We start from the raw sequence: 19,068 nt of genomic DNA, 5'->3' as shown, positions 1-19,068 counted from the left end.
GTCCATATCAATCCAGGTATGCTGTCAAAGTTATATGCAGAGTAAAACTCCTTCTGCACTGTTCACATCAAGAACTCTGAAGACAAACACAGCTGATAGTGATATACAAAAGTAAAGCTCCATCTACTCTTTTAAACCAACGGCAAAGTTCCCCGACACAGCCCCCATCAAACACTCCCAGGACAAGAACAGCCTTGGAATTAGGTATAGAGTAAATCTCCTAGGAAAAAGTGAGGACTGCAGATGCTGGAGATCAGAGCTGAAAATGTGTTGCTGGAAAAGCGCAGCAGGTCAGGCAGCATCCAAGGGGCAGGAGAATCGACGTTTCAGGCATGAAGGGCTTATAGAGTAAATCTCCCTCGACTTTTTTCAAATAGAAAATAAAGCTTCATACTCACTTAAATGGAAAGTGAACCTCCCTCAATATTGTCCCCATCAAACTCTGCTAGAACTGGGACGGCATGGAGTTAGAGAAAATCTCCTCCTACTCTTTTAACTGAAAATAAAACTTCCTCTGTGCCATACTTGTCAAATATATTCCCAGGATAGGGACCGCATGAGGTTAGATACAGAATAAAGCTCCCTGTATAGTGACCACTTCAAACACACCCTTCTTAGATTAAGATAAATGCTCAGCACACCATTAAGGGCTGAAGAGCCTGTACTGTTCTATGTAGGCACACTACAGAATAGATGAAAATTCCCAATATACTCTCAACAATGAAACACTCCCATGTAACCTGAAAGGAATTTCCTATTCCCAATGCCATTCATGCCCTTTTCCTTTCTTGAAGAAGGGAATGCTGATAATGTAGCTGACTGTTTTGACCTCTTCCTTATGCAGGACCCCTTTGGGCCGAGCCCGTGCTTGGTTACGACTTGCTATGATGCAGAAAAAGCTGGCGGATTATCTGCGGTGCATGATCATCAGAAGGGACCTGTTCAGGTGCTTCCTCTTATCTTTGTCTAATGTGTAATGTGAGAATTGTACGAGTTTAAGCATGTACTGTCCCTCTGGCAATCCCTTTTCCTCATGGGTTGTACTGAACTCTGGGTGTAAAACTGAGCAGATTAAGTTAAAGTGCGGTCTGTGAACCTCAGAAGAGATCCTCAGTGGGCTCTGTCTTGTGCTTGCTCCACGTTGTGGTTCCTTTCTGTGAGTTGTCCAATCAATGATGTGGTAGAGCTTTCCATTTTGTGTAGAGAAGTGCACTGGTGACAAACATCATCTTTTCACTTCTAGGTGCCTAGTGATGGTTGGTTGTAATGAGGCACCAATTAAAGACTGATGAAGAATTCCTTCTCTGAAGGTGGTGCATCTTCAGCATTCTTTAACACAGAGCTATGGGGGCAGAGTATTTTTATAGATTTAAAGCTGAGATAAGTTAATGATCAGTAGGGGAATTTAGGATGATGGCGGAAAGGCAGGAAAGTGGACATGAGGAATGTAAGATCAGTCCTGATTCTATTGAATGGCAGAACAGGTTTAGGACCTGTTCTTGTTCTGACTACTTATGGTTCTCCATCAACCTGTTTCTTGAATTGAGTGCGACTCATCCAGCGGGCCCCATTGTTGGGATTGTTTCAGATCAGTGTTGGTAAGTTTGCATGTAACGTGGGATTGAGCTGTGCTCATTAAGTCAGTGTTCAACTAAAAGGCCTGCACTGTGCTGAGTGAATTGATCCTGGTTGCAAGCAGCAATGGGACTGAGGGACAGAATTTCCTACAGTTGAAAAATGCAGCCATAATGGGTGAGAAAAAAGAAGCATTGAGTGGTCATGGCTCTGTGGTGCTGTGGTGGAGAAGGCTGCACCCATATTGGCGGAGAATTACATTGACAAGGTACAAAGTATTGTTCGTAAACAAATTCCAGCAAGTTGTTACACTTGGAACAAAGAGAGAGAACATCTGAACATAATCTTAATTGAAATACTTGGTGAAAGTGAAATGTTCAGAAATTGCCCTGTAATGTAATTGACCAAACTGAAAGGTGAGATGCTAAGTTACTGTTCTGTGTGCTCCTTTGATGACAGTGAGTTTTATGAGGAGCATGCAGTGATGATGGAAGAGGAAGGGGCGGTGATTGTTGGGCTGCTTGTTGGACTCAATGTCATCGATGCCAACCTGTGTGTCAAGGGCGAAGACCTGGATTCACTGGTAAGACTGACTTCTATATGCCACATTTCCCACTCCTGTCAGGCGAGCAGTGACTCAGCGTTGGGCTCTTCCCTTTTTACTTGCAGTTACTGGGGGAGTCCTGGTTAGTATATTTTCTGCTGCCAAGTAATATGCTTAAATTCAGCGGGTTGTCACGTCTGATCTGAGGTTGTACACAGTTAACGGATGGCAAGGCCACACCAGCATGTGCGCCCCACCTCTCAGAAATCATTTCACCATGCTGCCTCCACGACACCGGAGAGCCAGCCACCCATATGTCACACACCGATGGTGGCAATACCCTAGAACATTACAGCATAGTACAGGCTCTTCCACCCTCAATGTTGCGCCGACCTGTGGAACCAATCTGAAGCCTATCTAACCGACACTATTCCAGGTTTATACAATGACCATTTAAATGCCCTTAAAGTTGACGAGTCTACGATTGATGAGGGCAGGGCATTCCATGCCCCTACTACTCTGAGTAAAGAAACTATCTCTGACATCTGTCCTATATTTAACACCCCTCAATTTAAAGCTATGTCCCCTCGTGTTGGCCATCACCATCCCAGGAAAAAACTCTCACTGTCCACCCTATCTTAACCCTTTGATTATCTTATGTGTTTCAATTAAGTCACCTCTCGACCTTCTTTTCTCTCATGAAAACAGTCTCAAGTCCCTCAACCTTTCCTCATAAGATCTTCCCTCATTTCTGGGCAACATCGTGGTAGATCTCCATGATCCCTTTCCAAAGCTCCCACATCCTCCTTATAATGCGGTGACCAGAACAGAACGCAATAACCCACAAGTGTGCCCTCACCAGAATTTTGTACAGCTGCAGCAGGACTTCATGGCTCCAAAACTGTCTCCCTACCAATAAAAGCCAGTCCACTGTATGCCACCTTAACAACACTGTGAACCTGGGTGGCAACATTCAGGGGTCTATGCACATGGACACCGAGATCTCTCTGCTCATTTATGCTGCCAAGAATCTTACCATTAGCCCAGTACTCTTTATTCCTGTTGTTTCTTCCAAAGTGAATCATTTCACACTTTTCTACATTAAACTCCACTTGCCACCTGTCAGCCCAGCTCTGCAGCTTATCAACGCCCCTCTATAACCTACAACATCCTTCAGCACTATCCACAACTCCACCGAAGTTAATTCCCTCTGCAAATTTACTAGCCTATCCGTCTACGCCCTTATTCAGGTCATTTTAAAAAAATGACAAACAGCAGTGGCCCCAAAACAGATCCTTGCGGTACACCAAGAATAACTGAACACCAGGATGAATATTTCCCATCACCCACCACCCTGTGTCTTTCAGCTAGCCAATTTCCAATCCAAACTGCAAATCACCCTCAATCCTATGCCTCTGTTTTTTGTGCAATAGCCTACCGTGGGGAACCTGATCAAACGCCTTATTGAAATCCATATACACCACACCAGTCACTTTACCCTCATCCACCGGTCACCATCTCAAAGAACTCAATAAGGTTTGTGAGGCACAGCCTCCCCTTCACAAAACCATGTTGACTATCCCTAATCAACTTATTCCTTTCTAGATGATTATAAATCCTATCTCTTATAACCTTTTCCAATACTTTACCCATAACTGAAGTAAGGCTCACTGGTCTATATTTACCACGTCTGTACATCCCTTCTTGAACAAGAGGACAACATTTGCTATCCTCCAGTCTTCTGGCACTATTTCTATAGACAATGATGACATAAAGGTCAAAGCCAAAGGCTGTGCAGTCTCCTCCCTGGCTTCCCAGAAAATCCTAGGATAAATCAGTTCCGGCCCAGGGGATTTATCTGTTTTCACACTTACCAGAATTGCTAACATCTCTTTCTTGTGATCCTCAATCCCATCTAGTATCTCAGTATTCTCCTTAACAAAAATGTCTTTTTTCAGTGTGAATACTGATGAAAAATATTCATTTAGTACTTCCCCTCTCTCCTCAGACTCCACACACAACTTCCCACTACTGTCCTTCATTGGCCCTGATCTTACTCTAGTTATTCTTTTATTGTTGATGTAGCTATAGAAAGGTTTAGTGTTTTCCTTGATCCTATCTGCCAATGACTTCTCATGTCCCTTCCTGGCTCCTCTTAGCTCTCTCTTTAGGTCTTTCCTGGCTAACTTATAACTCTCATGCACCCTAACTGAGCCTTCATGTCTCATCCTTACACAAGCTGCCTTTTTCATCTTGATAAAAGGTTCAACTACTTCTTTAGTAAACTACAGTCCCTCACTTGACCACTTCCCCTGTCCCTGACAGGTACACACACACCAAGGACACGCAGTAGCTGTTCCTTGAATAAGCTCCATATTTCAATCTTGCCCATCCCCTGCAGTTTCCTTCCCCATCCTATGCATCCTAAATCCTGCCTAATCACATCATAATTGCCTTTTCCCCAGTTATAACTCTTGCCCTACGGTATAAACCTATCCCATTCCATCACTAAAAGAATCATAACCAAATTATGGTCATGATCACCAAAGTGTTCATCTACCTTCAAATCTAACACCTGGCCTGGTTCATTACCCAGTACCAAATCCAATGTGGCTTCGCCCCTTGTTGGCCTGTCTACATATTGTGTCAGGAAATCCTCCTGCACCCGTTGCACAAAAACTGACCCATCTAATGCATTCAAACTATAGTATTTCCAGTCGATATTTGGAAAGTTAAAGTCCCCATAATCACTACCCCGTTACTCTCACTCCTATTCCGAATCATCTTTGCTATCCTTACCTCTACACCTCTGGAACTATTTGGAGGCCTATAGAAATTTCCCAACAGGGTGACCTCTCCTGTTTCTAATCTCAGTCCATAATATCAGAGTAGATGAGTCCTCAAATGTCCTTTCTGTCACCATAATACTGTCCTTGACTAACAGTACCACACCTCCCCTTTTATAAAAAAAAACACTTTTCCTGTTCTTACTGAAACATCTAAACCCTGGAACCTGCAACAGCCATTCCTGTCCCTGCTGTACCCATGTCTCTGAAATGGCCACAACATCAAAGTCCCAGGTACCAACCCATGCTGCAAGTTCACCCACCTTATTCTGGATGCTCTAGGCGCTGAAGTAGCCACTCTTCAAATCACCTTCCAGCTTGTCAGTGACTTTGAAACCTTAATGTTTGACTTCACTACCTCCTGGACCCTGGAACTACAATTTAGGTTCTCATCCCCCTGCTGAACTCATTTAAACCCTGCCGAAGAGCATTAGGAAATATCTCCCCTGGCTAGGATATTGGTACCCCTCCGGTTCAGGTGTAGACCACCCTGTTTGTAGAGGTCCTACCTACCTCAGAATGAGCCCCAATTATCCAGGTATCTGAATCCTGCCCTCCTGCACAATCCCTGTAGCCACATGTTCAACTCCTTTCTCTCCCTATTCCTAACCTTGCGAGCAAGTGGCATAGATAACAAACCAGCGATAACAATTCTGTGTTTTCTCGCTCTTAAGTCCTAACTCCTAACTTAACACCCTAACTCCCTGAATTTCTGCCTTAAATCCTCATTCCTTTTCCTACCTCTGGTGCCTATATGGGCCACAACTTGGGACTGCTCCCCCCACCACCCCTCGAGGATCCTGAAAACAAACCTGTTCCAAGATATTATGAGCCCTAGTACCTGGGAGGCAACAGACCAACTGAGAGTCTCCATCATTCCCACAGAACCTTCTGTCAGCCCCCCCGCCCTAAAAATGCAGCCCCCAATCACTAATGCTCTGCTGCTCTCCCCCCTTCCTTTCTGAGCAACCGAGACAGACTCTGTGCCAGAGACCTGTACCCCATGCCTTACCACTGGTAAGTCGACCCCCTCAACAGTATTCAAATTGGTATACTTGTTATTGAGGAGAACAGCCACAGAGAATCCTGAACTGTCTGGTTCCCTTTCAGTCCGTCGCCTGTAACCCATCTGCCTTTTTCTTGTACCTGAGCTGAGATGACCTCCCTGCAACTCCTCTCAATAACCCCCTCAGAATGATCCGCAGTTCATCCAGGTCCAGCTCCCTAACATACGGAGCTGGAGTTGGGTGCACTTCTTGCAGATGAAGTCAGTGGGGGCACCGGTGGTGAGCCTTACCTCCCACATTCTACAGGAGGAACATCCAACCGCCCAAACCTCCATTCTCACTTTTCTAAATTCCCAAGAGACGACTGAAAAAAAAACTAGTTACCTTACCAATCTGGTACGCACAAACTGTTTTTGAGTTAGAGGAGGAGAGTGGGTGGAGACAATACTTAAATGGTGTTTCAGGTAAAGCAATTGCCAAATACGGAGGAGCCTCGATTATCTGAATGAGATGGGCGGGCACTTTTTCGTTCAGATAATTGATTATTTGGTTAATTGACTCAGTCTTTCCTCTGGGGCTCAAAGTTTTCTGTTATGTCTGCTCCCCTTTCAGGAGAGAAGGCATGATCCCTGATCCCCTAACCCACCCGACCCTCAACCCCTCGTAACCCGCCCCATCCCCCCTGCCAACACCGTCCAGCCCTGACCCCTGCCCTCCCCAACCCTGTCGAACGCCTGCTTTTCTGAGGTGAGTCTCCAAATAGCATGCATGCATGCAGCTGCACACGCACACAACTTTCTACTGCAACTTGTTGACAAGTTTCACCTTTGTGCTATATAGAACAATGTTGGAGAGATTATCTATCTGGAGAAGTGGGGTTTAGAGTATACTCCTCTGTAGAACTCCAGGGAAAGTGTGGTGGGGCGGGGTGGGGGTGAAGCGAGAGAGAGGGTGGGAGGTCAGTCATTTGGAGGCAGTGTCCAGGTCTGTTCTTGGCAGCATTTCAGTAAGCTGAGTTCACTTTAAATCATAGCAAACAAAAGACGCGATCAGTGTTGGAATCCAGCCTTTGATATAATGTTTCTATTGGGACCTTGATATCTTCTTCAGATAATCCGATATTCGGATAATCGAGGTTCCTCTGTATATTACCTTACTTATCTGGCATCCCTCTGGTCCTCAGTCCCGCTGTACAATGGAGACAAATGGCAACCCCTGCATCCTCCAGATGAGTGGGAACATGTTCAGCACGCAGTGCAGTACCAGAGACCCTCCCTGCATGGGGAGGCAAATTACGGAGCGTTAGTAGATTAGTGGAAGAGAATGGGGCTGGGGCCAGAGGCACAGAAACGCCTCAGCGCCCACAATTGAGAGTACCAGCTGACAGAGACCGACCGAGGGAGAGAGGAGTACCGAGACACAAGTGGCAAAAGGTTGTGCGTGCATGCACCACACATTGATCGCCGGCCATGGAATGGCAGGACTTTCTGGGAGGTGGGTGATGTCTCGTGACCCAGTGGATCACACCCGGTGAGTATGGAAGGCATCCTGATAGTGATAGGGATAGAAGACCCGACACTGGCATTCTGGCGACTTTCCCACAGCCAATATTCAACTGTCTGCCAGGCGCCAAGGAACCCGGGGGGGGGGGCCCGCAACATGAGGTTCAGATGATCGAAATGAGAAATTTTTGGGCGCTACCACAGAAGCACGTTCCATGCCCACCCCTTGGTGTCTCCAAGATAGACAGCAGGACCGAGTAGAAATGATCGGGCTCAACGGGAGAGCCAAAGCCAGCGATTGATGTGGGTGCAGTCAGTGAAGTCACTGCATTGAATGAAACCTCCTTCCTCAGCTACACACTTGGTGCCAGCAGAAGACAGGATCAAACACCCCACTGGCAACTGAAGGTCAAGGACGAACTGAGACCAGCGGCTGCAGCAGCAGTGGCTTGCAGCTCCCAGGCACCGTCTGTGCTTCTGAACACTCTCTCTCAATCAACGATCAAGTCGAGTTAGTGGTGTCGATCCAGCTCGCTCTATGCAAAGCTGGCGGCTTCACAGCCTAGAAATCCGCAGCTCACTTCACTCTTTTCACAAACTGGCCACCCGAGCGACACCCTGTGCAAATGTACTGAGTGTAGACAGACCCCGCGGGTGCTCAACACACAGGGCAGCACTGCGTCCCAGTGACTAAGCAGTCAGTGTCGCTGTGCAATCTACTAACTGCTATGCTTGAACCAGTAATAGCTGTGCTGGCCCACTGCTGTGACTCAGACCAACTCCACTCCGTGTCCTGATATGTGTCGAGCCTGACGAGCGGAATGTGCAGGGAAGGTTAAGCACTCCGATGCTGGTGGGCTCCGGAGTCTGCACTTAGGGGTCAAAGACAGCAGGTCCTCGGCGACACTGCAGCCATGGTCTTGCCAGCCAAGATGAGTGCAATTAATTGCAAAGTGACCCTCAGACAGGCATGGCCATGCGATGACCCCTGGGCCTCAAAGTGGCAATGATCAAGTATCCTTCAATTCACACTAATTCTCACAGCTATCTGTGATCTTCTTTGCATGAGCTGAGTAATCCATCGTTAAACATAGTATGAGGACCACACGTACACTCCCCACCATCACAACTCCCACCTGCCCGAAGGGTTAACAAAGGATCGAAGAAGCCACCACCGCCGCCACACACAGGACTGATTACTCCCTTTCATTGGGAACACAGAAGGACCGCACACTCCCCCTACTCTAGGTAAAGAGCTGGAAATGTGTTGCTGGAAAAGCGCATCAGGTCAGGCAGCATCCGAGGAGCAGTAAAATCGACGTTTCAGGCAAAAGCCCTTCATCAGGAATAAAGACAGAGAGTCTGAAGCATGGAGAGATAAGCTAGAGGAGGGTGGGGGTGGGGAGAAAGTAGCATAGAGGAGAATAGGTGAGTGGGGGAAGGGATGAAGGTGATAGGTTGGGGGTGGCGGGAGGGTGGAGTGGATAGATGGAATGGCAGGGCAGGAGGGTAGAGTGTGTGCAACTGGTAAAGAGGGGCTGATAAGCAAAGCCGCCATCACCACTGAACTGTGAGCTGTCGCCTGCAAACTCATGCCAAAGTCTCCCCACGGCACCGGGTTCAACTCTTTCACAGGTCTAAACAAAAGAAAGACACCTGAACTGACGGGTCAAACTGAATGTCATCCTTGCAGGGAAGGGTGAGCGCACACGCAGTTGGGGGGGTAAGCGTGTGGGTGAGTGCAGAGAGAGAGAGAGAGAGAGAGAGTGCGGAGCTGCTTCCCTAACTCCACTCCTCTACAGTGCTGAGGGAAATGGAGTGTCAAGCCGCATGGAAAATGGAGATATAGCAACAGCCCTTGCATCTGTCTCACTCGAGAAGCAAGGACAGTGTGAGGGGAACACGTTAGCGAGACCCACTCTCAAGCGCTTGATTTAGGACCACTGACTCTACAAGAGGCGGCTTCTTGGTTGCGCCTGAGCAGCAGAGTCCGTGTCAGAAGCAGAGGGGCGCCAGCCTGGCCAACCCTGCCATGAGATTGTGACCCTTTCAAAAAACACTTGTCAAGGTGGGAAGAGCGGTGAGGAACCCCTAAAGCACCAGCCCCTGAAAGGAAAGCTAGCCTGCCAAGAGCCCTCCCACATCGACAGGAATTGCTGAATCAATTGAGGAGAGCACCAGCGAAGCCGCTTGCACATTACGCTGACAGGTCCGGATAGAAACCTGGGTGCCAAGCACCTCGGCCGCAGAGCCAGGAAGAGCAGCTACCCACTACAAGAATGCAGCGCTTGAAGTCAATGCAAATGAGCCAACATTCTGGGCAAACTGGGGTCAGCCTGCCACCTTCCCTGCAATACCTCAGGGAACCAGGCAACTTGAACTCTCTCTGTTTGTATCACTTTTTATTTCATTTCTTTAAGGTGCCTGTGGAGGGATGGCCATTTATGGGGTGTTTTTACCGATCTTCACCATGGAAATAGGATGCCTGCCCTCCGACAGTGTCTAGAGATCTCTGACCGATTTTTGACAAAAGGCAGAAAAAGTTAGAGAAGTCTGACAAATGTTTGACTAAGTGTCACAATTTAACTTCCAAGAGCTCTTGGGCATGCACCCAAACTTAAATTCAAGTGCCATTCCCCTTGGAGCTACTTATCAGGCACTTTTCAAAGTGGTCCCATGCCGCCATTTTGTTATAAAAATCATGTTCTCGAAAATCTCTGGGTACCCTGCCAATCTGTCAAGCGGCCAAACCTGACTGGGGCAGAATGGGTCAGGATCCCAAATTCAAGTGCTTCGATCTGGAAATCAGACCCCATAAACACTTCTGGATTTTTTTGCAGCTTGACTTCCACAATTAGAGCGAGTTTAAGTTTTTAGGCTGCAGACATTGAACCACAGCATGATGACACCCAGACTGAAATCCCCCGTGTCATGTGGCACCCAGAACACATTTCCCACATGCATTTTCAGATTTTTTTCACTGGTGGGAAGTTTCCTCTGCTGACAATTCGAATTTTTTCACACTTTTCCAAAATCTTTCTCAGATTTTCCTAGTTACTGACTTATCCTTTTTAAACACTTCCTGGCGATTTTCATAGGTTTCTGGTGCACGTTTTCAGGCATTTTTCCAGGCTGGTCCTCTGACATTTTCCAACACTTTTTTCAGTTTTTCTAGTTACTGAATTGACACTTTTAAACTTTTTCGGGCATTTTTCTAAGTTTTCATTCACATTTTCAGACACTTTTGTAAGTTTTTCTAAACATCCTGGGCATTTTCCTATGCTTTCCAGGTTATTCATTTGGCATCTTCAGACAGATTTTAAGTTTGTCTGGTTACTGACATGACACTTTTGAAAATGGTTGGGCACTTTTCCTAAACTTTGCTGGTTACTCACTTCACCTGTTAAGACTGTTGGTCCCTTGCAAAAATGGAGCACTTCCCACCGTGGGAAATTGTTGAAACGATCTGAGCACAGCCTGCTCTGTAGCCTAGCAGGGGACCCTGTTTGCGCAATGACCAGTTTGAGTCTGACTGTGTTGTCCAGCCTGTCCAGGTATTAGGAACTGCAAGGAGTGAGTTTCCTAACTGCTATTTGGTAACGTATTAATTGTGGAATTACAGCACTGAAGTGCAGAAGCATTCTTTAACTTCATTCCTGATGAAGGGCTCTGGCCCGAAACGTCGAATTTCCTGTTCCTTGGATGCTGCCTAACCTGCTGTGCTTTAACCAGCAACACATTTTCAGCTCTTAACGCATCTTGTCCCAAGCAATTATGTTCTGTATTAATTGTACAGTCCCCTACTATCCCCTGGTTCTGTATTAATCTCACTGTGCCGCCCTCCACTCTGGATCTGTACTAATCTCACTGTGCCATATTCTCCCCTGGTTCTGTATTAATCGCAATGTTCTGTGTTCCCACTGCATCGATTTTCATTTCAACCTTGCATTGTCACTGTGGGAAACTGATCTAATTCCTGTGGAAACGAAAAAGATTCCTCCTACCTTATGCTGACTGTGCCATGTAGATGTTCTACTCTTGAAGTGAAGAATGAGAGGTTATATTGCAAGGTTCAAGGTATGTTTCTTAGTTAACACCTGACAGATGTTAATAATAAAACCGATATTCAAGCTTGTAAGCAAACAAAGAGTCTCTCCCTTAAATCTTTAAAATAAGAGGCTGGCCAACCCATAATTAAGAGGGCTTGTGGTTTTGTCTTTGATGCTGCATGGTGTTCTGTTCACACCACTCAAGTGTCTAAATTGTGAAGAGGCATCAGTTTTTGTTTTCTCCTGAATTATAATTCTGAGATCCTGACAAGCATTGTTGTTGGCTGAGGCTGAGAAGGAGACAGCCTTGACTGCTATCCTAACCCATCCTGTATAATAAGATGCTAGTACTAAACTGTCCAGCTCATTTGGAGGATGTGTTTGGGTAGTTAACTTGATGTGGTCAGAAGAGGAGAACCTGTGGAATGAAATTTGTCAACTGAAATCTAGATACTGTTATTCTAGTAACTGGTAATTCTGAACCAAAGGTATAATCTCACCTCCTCGTCGCTTGCCCTACAGGTTGGAGTTATCGACTTCTCCATGTACCTGAAGAATGATAGTGACAGCAGTGGATGCTTTGAAAGGTAATGCTCGCAGACAGAAATAAAACTCACTCTCACCAACTGCATATGAATTGCTCGTTAGTAGAAAGATGTGGTCTTTGTCACATAGCCTTGTTGCAATGTCCACTTATCTCTGAGACGAGGACTCTCGAAGTCCACTACTGCACTGATCTTCCAAGCTGTAAGATATTGAAGAGTATTGCTGTCCTCACTTGCCCCCTGCATTATCTCTGACAACTCTTCTAGAATCACTTGTTGAAGCTGAGTTTGCATAGACCAAGCTTTAGTGATGATGCCCATGAATGTGAAAGTTATTTTACATTCATTCTTCCACCTTGCTTTATGAAACTAATTCAGAGTTAGTGGTGTATTTTGTTCTTTTTGTGACGTTCTCGGAATTGTGCTTTTTTATTCAGAGATGGACAGATTGCTGCAATTCTCGATCAGAAGAACTATGTGGAAGAACTCAATCGACAGCTGAGGTAGGTTCCTATCTGAATTCGTGATCTTGTCTTCATACCAGAGGCAGTAGCCCTGTGGTTTCGGTTTTAAAGGGCTATGACAGTATGCATAGTGAAACTGAAGTTAGTTGTAAATTCTTGCCCCAACCAAGAACGGTAATGGGAGCAACAGAGACTGATACTAATCAATCTTTGAAGGTGGTAATTCAATATTGGTATATTAGTGTGTACCTATTGAAATTATTTATTTTGCTGTTGGACCATAGTTGCCTTTGTTAGATTTCTGCCACAGCAACATCGTGGTTATGTGTTCCCAACGGTTATCATTTAGCATCTTTCATCAGAATTAATTGGAAGTAGTTTAATCTGTGTCATCAATGTGGCTTTCTGTTCATCAAGTGTAGTATTGTAAAGAATATTCTGACTGAGGGTATGGTCTAGTATTGCTGAAAAAGACATTTTATTGAAGCTTTATGTATGCGCCCATCAGGACACTTCACAAAACAAACAACAGAGGGAAAACAGCATTTATGAGAGAAGAGTTCTGATTTGTTGGCACTTTAGTAGAGGCATAATTAATGTTAAGGATGACTGACCGTAGTGTCATAGAGATGTGCAACACAAAAACAGACCCTTCAGTCCAACTTGTTCATGCCAACCAGATATCCCAGTCCAATCTCGTGCCATCTGCCAGCACCCGGCCCATATTCCTCCAAACTCTTCCTATTCAAGTACCCAACCAGAGGCCTTTTAAATATTGCAATTGTACCAGCCTCCACCACTTCCTCTGGCATCTCATTCCAAACAAGTACCACCCTCTCTGAAAAAGTTACCCCTTAGGTCTCTTTTATATCTTTCCCCTCTCACCCTAAACCTATGCCCTTTAGTTCTGGACTCCCTCACCCCAGGAAAAAGATTTTGTCTATTTATCGTATCCATGCCACTCAGCATTCTGGGTAATCCAAGATGAAGGATGGGAAAAATTCTGGCTGTTAACAGGCTGCTCCTTTTTGAAGTATTTTGTGTTGGAGGTGATTTCCTCGAATTCTTGGAGCAGCAATTATTGTTTTATATGCTGTTGCATTGTTTTGGAATTTTGGAGAAAAAAAAGTCAAAACAGCGGCACTTTTTTTTAAAAGGGAGAGGAACAGACAAAGGCAGCACATGGTCAGTGAAGGAGAGAGAGAGACAGCAGTGGACCTGCGCAGCCACTGCCTTTGCTGTTGAATCAATGTATCGCTGGACATCGGAGTGCGTCCAGGAAAATTAACAAACAAGTGAAATTCAGAACTGATCTTAGAGGAACCTTTTTGGGTGAGGTCACAGCACAGAAACAGATCAGTGAATAGTTTTACCTGTGGCCTTGCTGTAAGTCTGCAGTAGTGAGTAGAGTGGGTTCTTTCTTGACTTTGTTTATTTGAGCTTAAAAAATATAAGCCATAAGTATTAAGTTAGCCTGGAGCAGTGTTTTGTAGAGGAATAAGATGGTGTTGTTTTCTGGGGCTGCAGATTGAAAGAAGCAAAATGACTATATGATGTGATTTCTATCTGTAACTCATACAGAATGAATTTCTTTTTAAATAGGACAATTCCCCAGAAGGTCAGAGTATTGAGTATGGGAGGTCATGTTGTGGCTGTACAGGACATTGGTTAGGCCACTGTTGGAATATTGCGTGCAATTCTGGTCTCCTTCCTATTGGAAAGATGTTGTGAAACATGAAAGGGTTCAGAAAAGATTTACAAGGATGTTGCCAGGGTTGGAGGATTTGAGTTATAGGGAGAGGTTGAACAGGCTGGGACTGTTTTCCCTGGAGCATTGGAGGCTGAGGGGTGACCTTATAGAGGTTTACAAAATTGAGGAGCATGGATAGGGTAAATAGACAAAGTCTTTTCCCTGGGTTGGGGGAATCCAGAACTAGAGGGTATAGGTTTAGGATGAGAGGGGAAAAGATATAAAAGAGACCTAAGGGACAACTTTCTCACGCAGAGGGTGAAACGTGTGCGGAATGAGCTGCCAGAGGAAGTGGTGGAGGTTGGTACAATTGCAACATTTGAGAGGCATTTGGATGGCTATGAATAGGAAGGGTTTGGAGAGATATGGGCCTGATGCTGGCAGGTGGGACTAGATTGGGTTGGGATGTCTGGTCTGCATGAACAGGTTGGATCGAAGGGTCTGTTTCCATGCTGTACATATCTATGACTCGAAATAGCAATGTAAAGGGAAAACAATTTTTATCGTTTTTTTTCATAAGCAGTATTCAGATTCTTAACTACCAAACTTAATATGTGCAAATACTAATGGAATGTAGAATTAACAAGGTTATTGCCACAACAGTGTGGAAAGAAACCATTTGGCCCATCAATTCTGCACAGGCACTCTGAAGAGTATCCCTCCCAGACTCAGTCCCCTACCTTGTGTCTGCAGCCCCACATTTACCATGGCTAATCCATCTAGCCTATACATCCCTGAACTCTATAGACAATTTAACATGGCCAGTCCTCCTAACCTGCAAATCTTTTGTTTGTGGGAAGAAGCTAGAGCCCCTGATGGAAAAGTACACAAACAAGGGAAAATGTACAAACTCCACACGGACAGTCCCCCGAGGCTGGAATCGAACCTCGGTCCTTTGTGCTGTAAGGCAGCAATGCTAACCATTGAGTCATTGTGCCGAAGGAGAAGGGGTTCAAACAGGGAATGCAGAGGCAGATTTTTAAAAAGTGTCAGATTGGTAAAATATGCAGAGTGCTTTTCACAGGGTTTGATATATTGGAGTCTATCTTACTCCATGCCTGGTGGGAAAAGATGAGAATTGAGTGAAGAGTATGGGCATTTGTCTTGAGTGAGTGGGCTAGAAACAGAAAATAAGTGCAGAAGCAGGCTATTCGGCCTTTTGAGCCTGTACCACAATTGAACATGGCCGATCGTGCAATTTCAGTATCCCACTTGCACTTTCTGTCCGCTCAGTCATCCTCATAGCCGCAGGGGCCACATCTAGCTCCCTCTTGAATAAATCTAATGAACTGGTTCTGAGTGAAGATGTTCTTCCTCACCTTGGTCCGAATGGCTTACACCTTATGCTTAGACTGTGAGCCCTACTTCTGAACTTAGCTAACATTGGGAATATTCTTCTCACATCTAGCCTGTCCAGTCCGATCAGGATTTTAAGATGGTGGAAAATGGCTGCAAGATGGAGCATAAGCAAATAAGACCATGAAAAGGCAGTGATTTTGTATTCAGAACTCTGGCTTAAAAAGTATGGTTGAACTAATTGACTCTCGACTCAAGTCATAATATTGTTATTGGGAGTCGAGCAGAATGCCCAGGTCAGGCTGATCAGGGTCATGGGATCGTGTTAGGAATTTTGTGTTTGTTGCATTGAAAACAGTTTTCCTACAGTATGCCATTGCTTAAGGTAAATTTATCTTAAATACCTGCACTTGTTCATCGACCTGAAACATTAACACAGTTTTGTTTCCATAGTCCTACTGAGCACCTCCAGTATTTTTGTTTTAATTGTAAAAATTGGGGGTAATTTGCAGCTAAAGTGAGAGATAATTTTAGACAGACTTAGCAAATCATGATGAGATAGGACAGAAAAGGGTTATTTCTAGTGACTGAGTAGCCTCCAATGGAGGAGTGTTGATTAAATGCAAGAAATTTAGAACACAATGAAACTTTTAAATAAGGAGAAGGTTGTGAGGCTGAGGAATAAAAAGTGTCACAGCTCTCGGGGCTTGTGCCCTGTAATCAAACCCACTATTCTGAGTTGTCACACATGTGCAAAGATATAGTTAAAGCAATCCAAAGTCTCCAATTTATCAGACTGACAAACTCCGGCTAAAAGAAAGTACTCACCAGGTTTCTGTACTTAACAATTTAAATTGTCTTTAACCAATGGTCATTGGGAAATATGAATTGCTAACTTATAATTTTCTAGAGGTTAAACTCCACTCCTTTTTAGGTATCACTACATTCATAATCAGACAGGCACATCATTGATATTTAGAGTTAATTGTTTGACTGGTGCAGATTAAAAATTTTCAGCTCTGTAGAGCACTATGACTATAAAAAAGGAAAAGATTTGCTAGCACCAATGTAGACTACAAGCTAGGCTGTTTCTTTTGGTTTAGTTTTGATTGTTTACGCACTGATATGCTCTTTCGTTCACTGGTTGAGAATTCATCATTGTATTTCTGGAGGTATTTTATTTCCCCTTCAACAGTAAATTTGCAGAAGATGATGAGTGGAAGACAACTTGCTGGTACTTACACATGAATGAGAGATTTTTTTTGAAGCTTTGCTTGACTGATTATTTAGTCAGGAGCCAATCAAAACATTGTTGCTAAGCAGTTGTCCCTTAGTTTAGAACCTATTGACTCCATTGTATCTGTTTCTGCTCTCTCTATTTCAAGAAAATGCAACTGTGAATACAAATACATACGTACAGCCAATTGTACAGCATTCAAACAGATCCTTCAGCCCAATTCATTCATACCGACCAATTTCCTAAACTGAACTAGTCCCATTTGTCAGCATTTGACCCACATCCCACTAAACCATTTCTATTCATGTAACTGTCCAAATGTCTTTTAAATGTTGTCACTGTACTAGCCCCTACCACTTTCTCTGGAAGTTCGTTCCATATATGCACCCCACTCAGACACAACATGTTGCAGTAAACATGACTTTTAAAACTGCAGCCATCCCTTTACACCTTCTCCTTGGTCCGCAATCCAAAAATGAAAATAATTTTAAGCTGTTGTTTCCAAGATTGTTTATAATTGAAGGTGAGACCCTGACTGTGTGTAAGAATACTTTGGTCAGGGTACTTTGAAGGATAAGGGCACAAAGGAATAAAAACCAAAGATGCTGGAAATACTTGAGTTTTTGACAAATTGAAAAGAAGCAGAAAGGTTAAGGAACAAAAGGGAATGTCTGTATTTGGGTGCTAGATAAGAGATGAAATGATAAAAGGTTTTGTGGCAACACAGAATGTGAATGGCTGGTTACAAGAGCAGGTGGTAGACTCGGAATACTGTAGTGAGTAAGTTACCTCCTGACTTCCCAAAGTCTGTCCAGGATCCACAAGGCTCAAGCCAGGAGTGTGAGGGAATATTCCCCACTTGCCTGGATGAGTGCATGCCCAAAGCACCATTGACAGGATCCAGGACACAGCCGTTTGATTGGCACTTCACCAAGGCTCAACTGTGTACAATCTATAAGATGCACTGCTGAATTTGCCAAAGATTGTTCAACAGCACTTTCCAAATGCAGGTCTAGTTCTATGTAGAAGGACAAGCGGCAGATACATTGGAACATTACCATTGCAAGTTCCCTTCCAAGCTACTCACCATCTTGACTTGGAAATATTTTGCTTTTCCTTCAGCAGTGTTTGATCAAAATGCTGGAATTCCTCCCTCATGGCATTGTGGCTGTAACTACAGCATATGAACTGAAGAGGTTAAAAAAAAATAGCTTACCACTGCCTTCTCAGCGGCAACTAATGACAGTCAGTGAATGCTGACCAATCAATGATGTCCACATCCTTTGAGTGAATTTTCAAAAAAACTGAAGGAAATAGAAGTCAATTGCTGTATCGCTTGGAAAATATATTTTAGACATAGAGAAGGAATGGGGTAAAGGTAAATGCTGCATCGCTGGTACACTCACTGCTGCCAAAGGAAAGGGATATGGGGGTGACTGAAGTGGACCAGAAAGGAACATCATTTAAGAATACTCAAAGGAAAAGATGCATTTGGTGATGGCATCACATTCTGTTAAGCATTATCTGAAATCATTGATGCTCAGGTGTTAGCTGAAGGCATCACTGACACTTGGGCATTTGCTTCTTGGAGGGAGCAGGGATCTTTTGACCTTTCATACATTAGCTGGGGGAGATTGTTGATTCTCGAGCATTAGTTGGGGTTCAGGGGATGTTGTTGATAATGACTCTTGAGTTGGCAGTGGCTGTTGACACCGACTGCAAAAATGAAATTGCTAAGCTTTGCACATTTGATAAGTGGACTATGTTTCCTTTACCCATGGTCGGTTGCCGTTGATACAAAAGAGAAGAATTAATTTTTTTTAACACTGAAAATGCACATGCAAATTCAAGTGTGCATTGTCTGAGACTTTCTGGAAAAGCTTGAAAACTGGATGTTTTTGGCTCAACGCTTCCAAAATGTTCTCCAAGTGGACAAGAACCCCATTCCCTGATTGGAATTATCTCTTAGATTAAATTCACAATAAACTATTACTGCCAATTATCTCTTCCATTTCACACTCTGCTTACCCCTGGGTTGTTTCAGTGAATATATTAATACAATTCTTTGCATCTACTTTTCAGTTCAACAGTTGGCAGTCTGCAAGGCAGAGTTGACTCACTTGAGAAGGCAAACTCTAAATTAATTGAAGAGGTATTGCTTCTAAGTTTGTTTCTTTAATATCCTCTAATGTTTAAGTGCTTTCAGTCACTTTCAGACTTATTTTACATTTTAAGCAGTGAATATTTTGAACT

The 19,068-nt window shown here is 44.3% G+C and overlaps 1 protein-coding gene across 1 annotated transcript in view; it reads left to right on the top strand.

Annotated features, from left to right (window-relative positions):
• Positions 1-19,068, top strand: part of rufy2 (RUN and FYVE domain containing 2) — a 72,742-nt gene that overhangs the window by 11,738 nt on the left and 41,936 nt on the right. The window contains exons 4-8 of the mRNA XM_060842305.1: positions 845-946; positions 2,035-2,158; positions 12,046-12,110; positions 12,506-12,571; positions 18,898-18,967. Coding sequence (XP_060698288.1) covers positions 845-946; positions 2,035-2,158; positions 12,046-12,110; positions 12,506-12,571; positions 18,898-18,967 — 427 coding nt within the window. The remainder of the gene's footprint in view (positions 1-844; positions 947-2,034; positions 2,159-12,045; positions 12,111-12,505; positions 12,572-18,897; positions 18,968-19,068) is intronic.

The sequence above is a fragment of the Hemiscyllium ocellatum genome, chromosome 22 (assembly GCF_020745735.1).
Source record: "Hemiscyllium ocellatum isolate sHemOce1 chromosome 22, sHemOce1.pat.X.cur, whole genome shotgun sequence".
Taxonomy (NCBI): Eukaryota; Metazoa; Chordata; class Chondrichthyes; order Orectolobiformes; family Hemiscylliidae; genus Hemiscyllium; species Hemiscyllium ocellatum.
The sequence above is the reverse complement of the archived record's forward strand: the minus strand, read 5'-3'. Positions and strand labels throughout refer to the sequence as shown.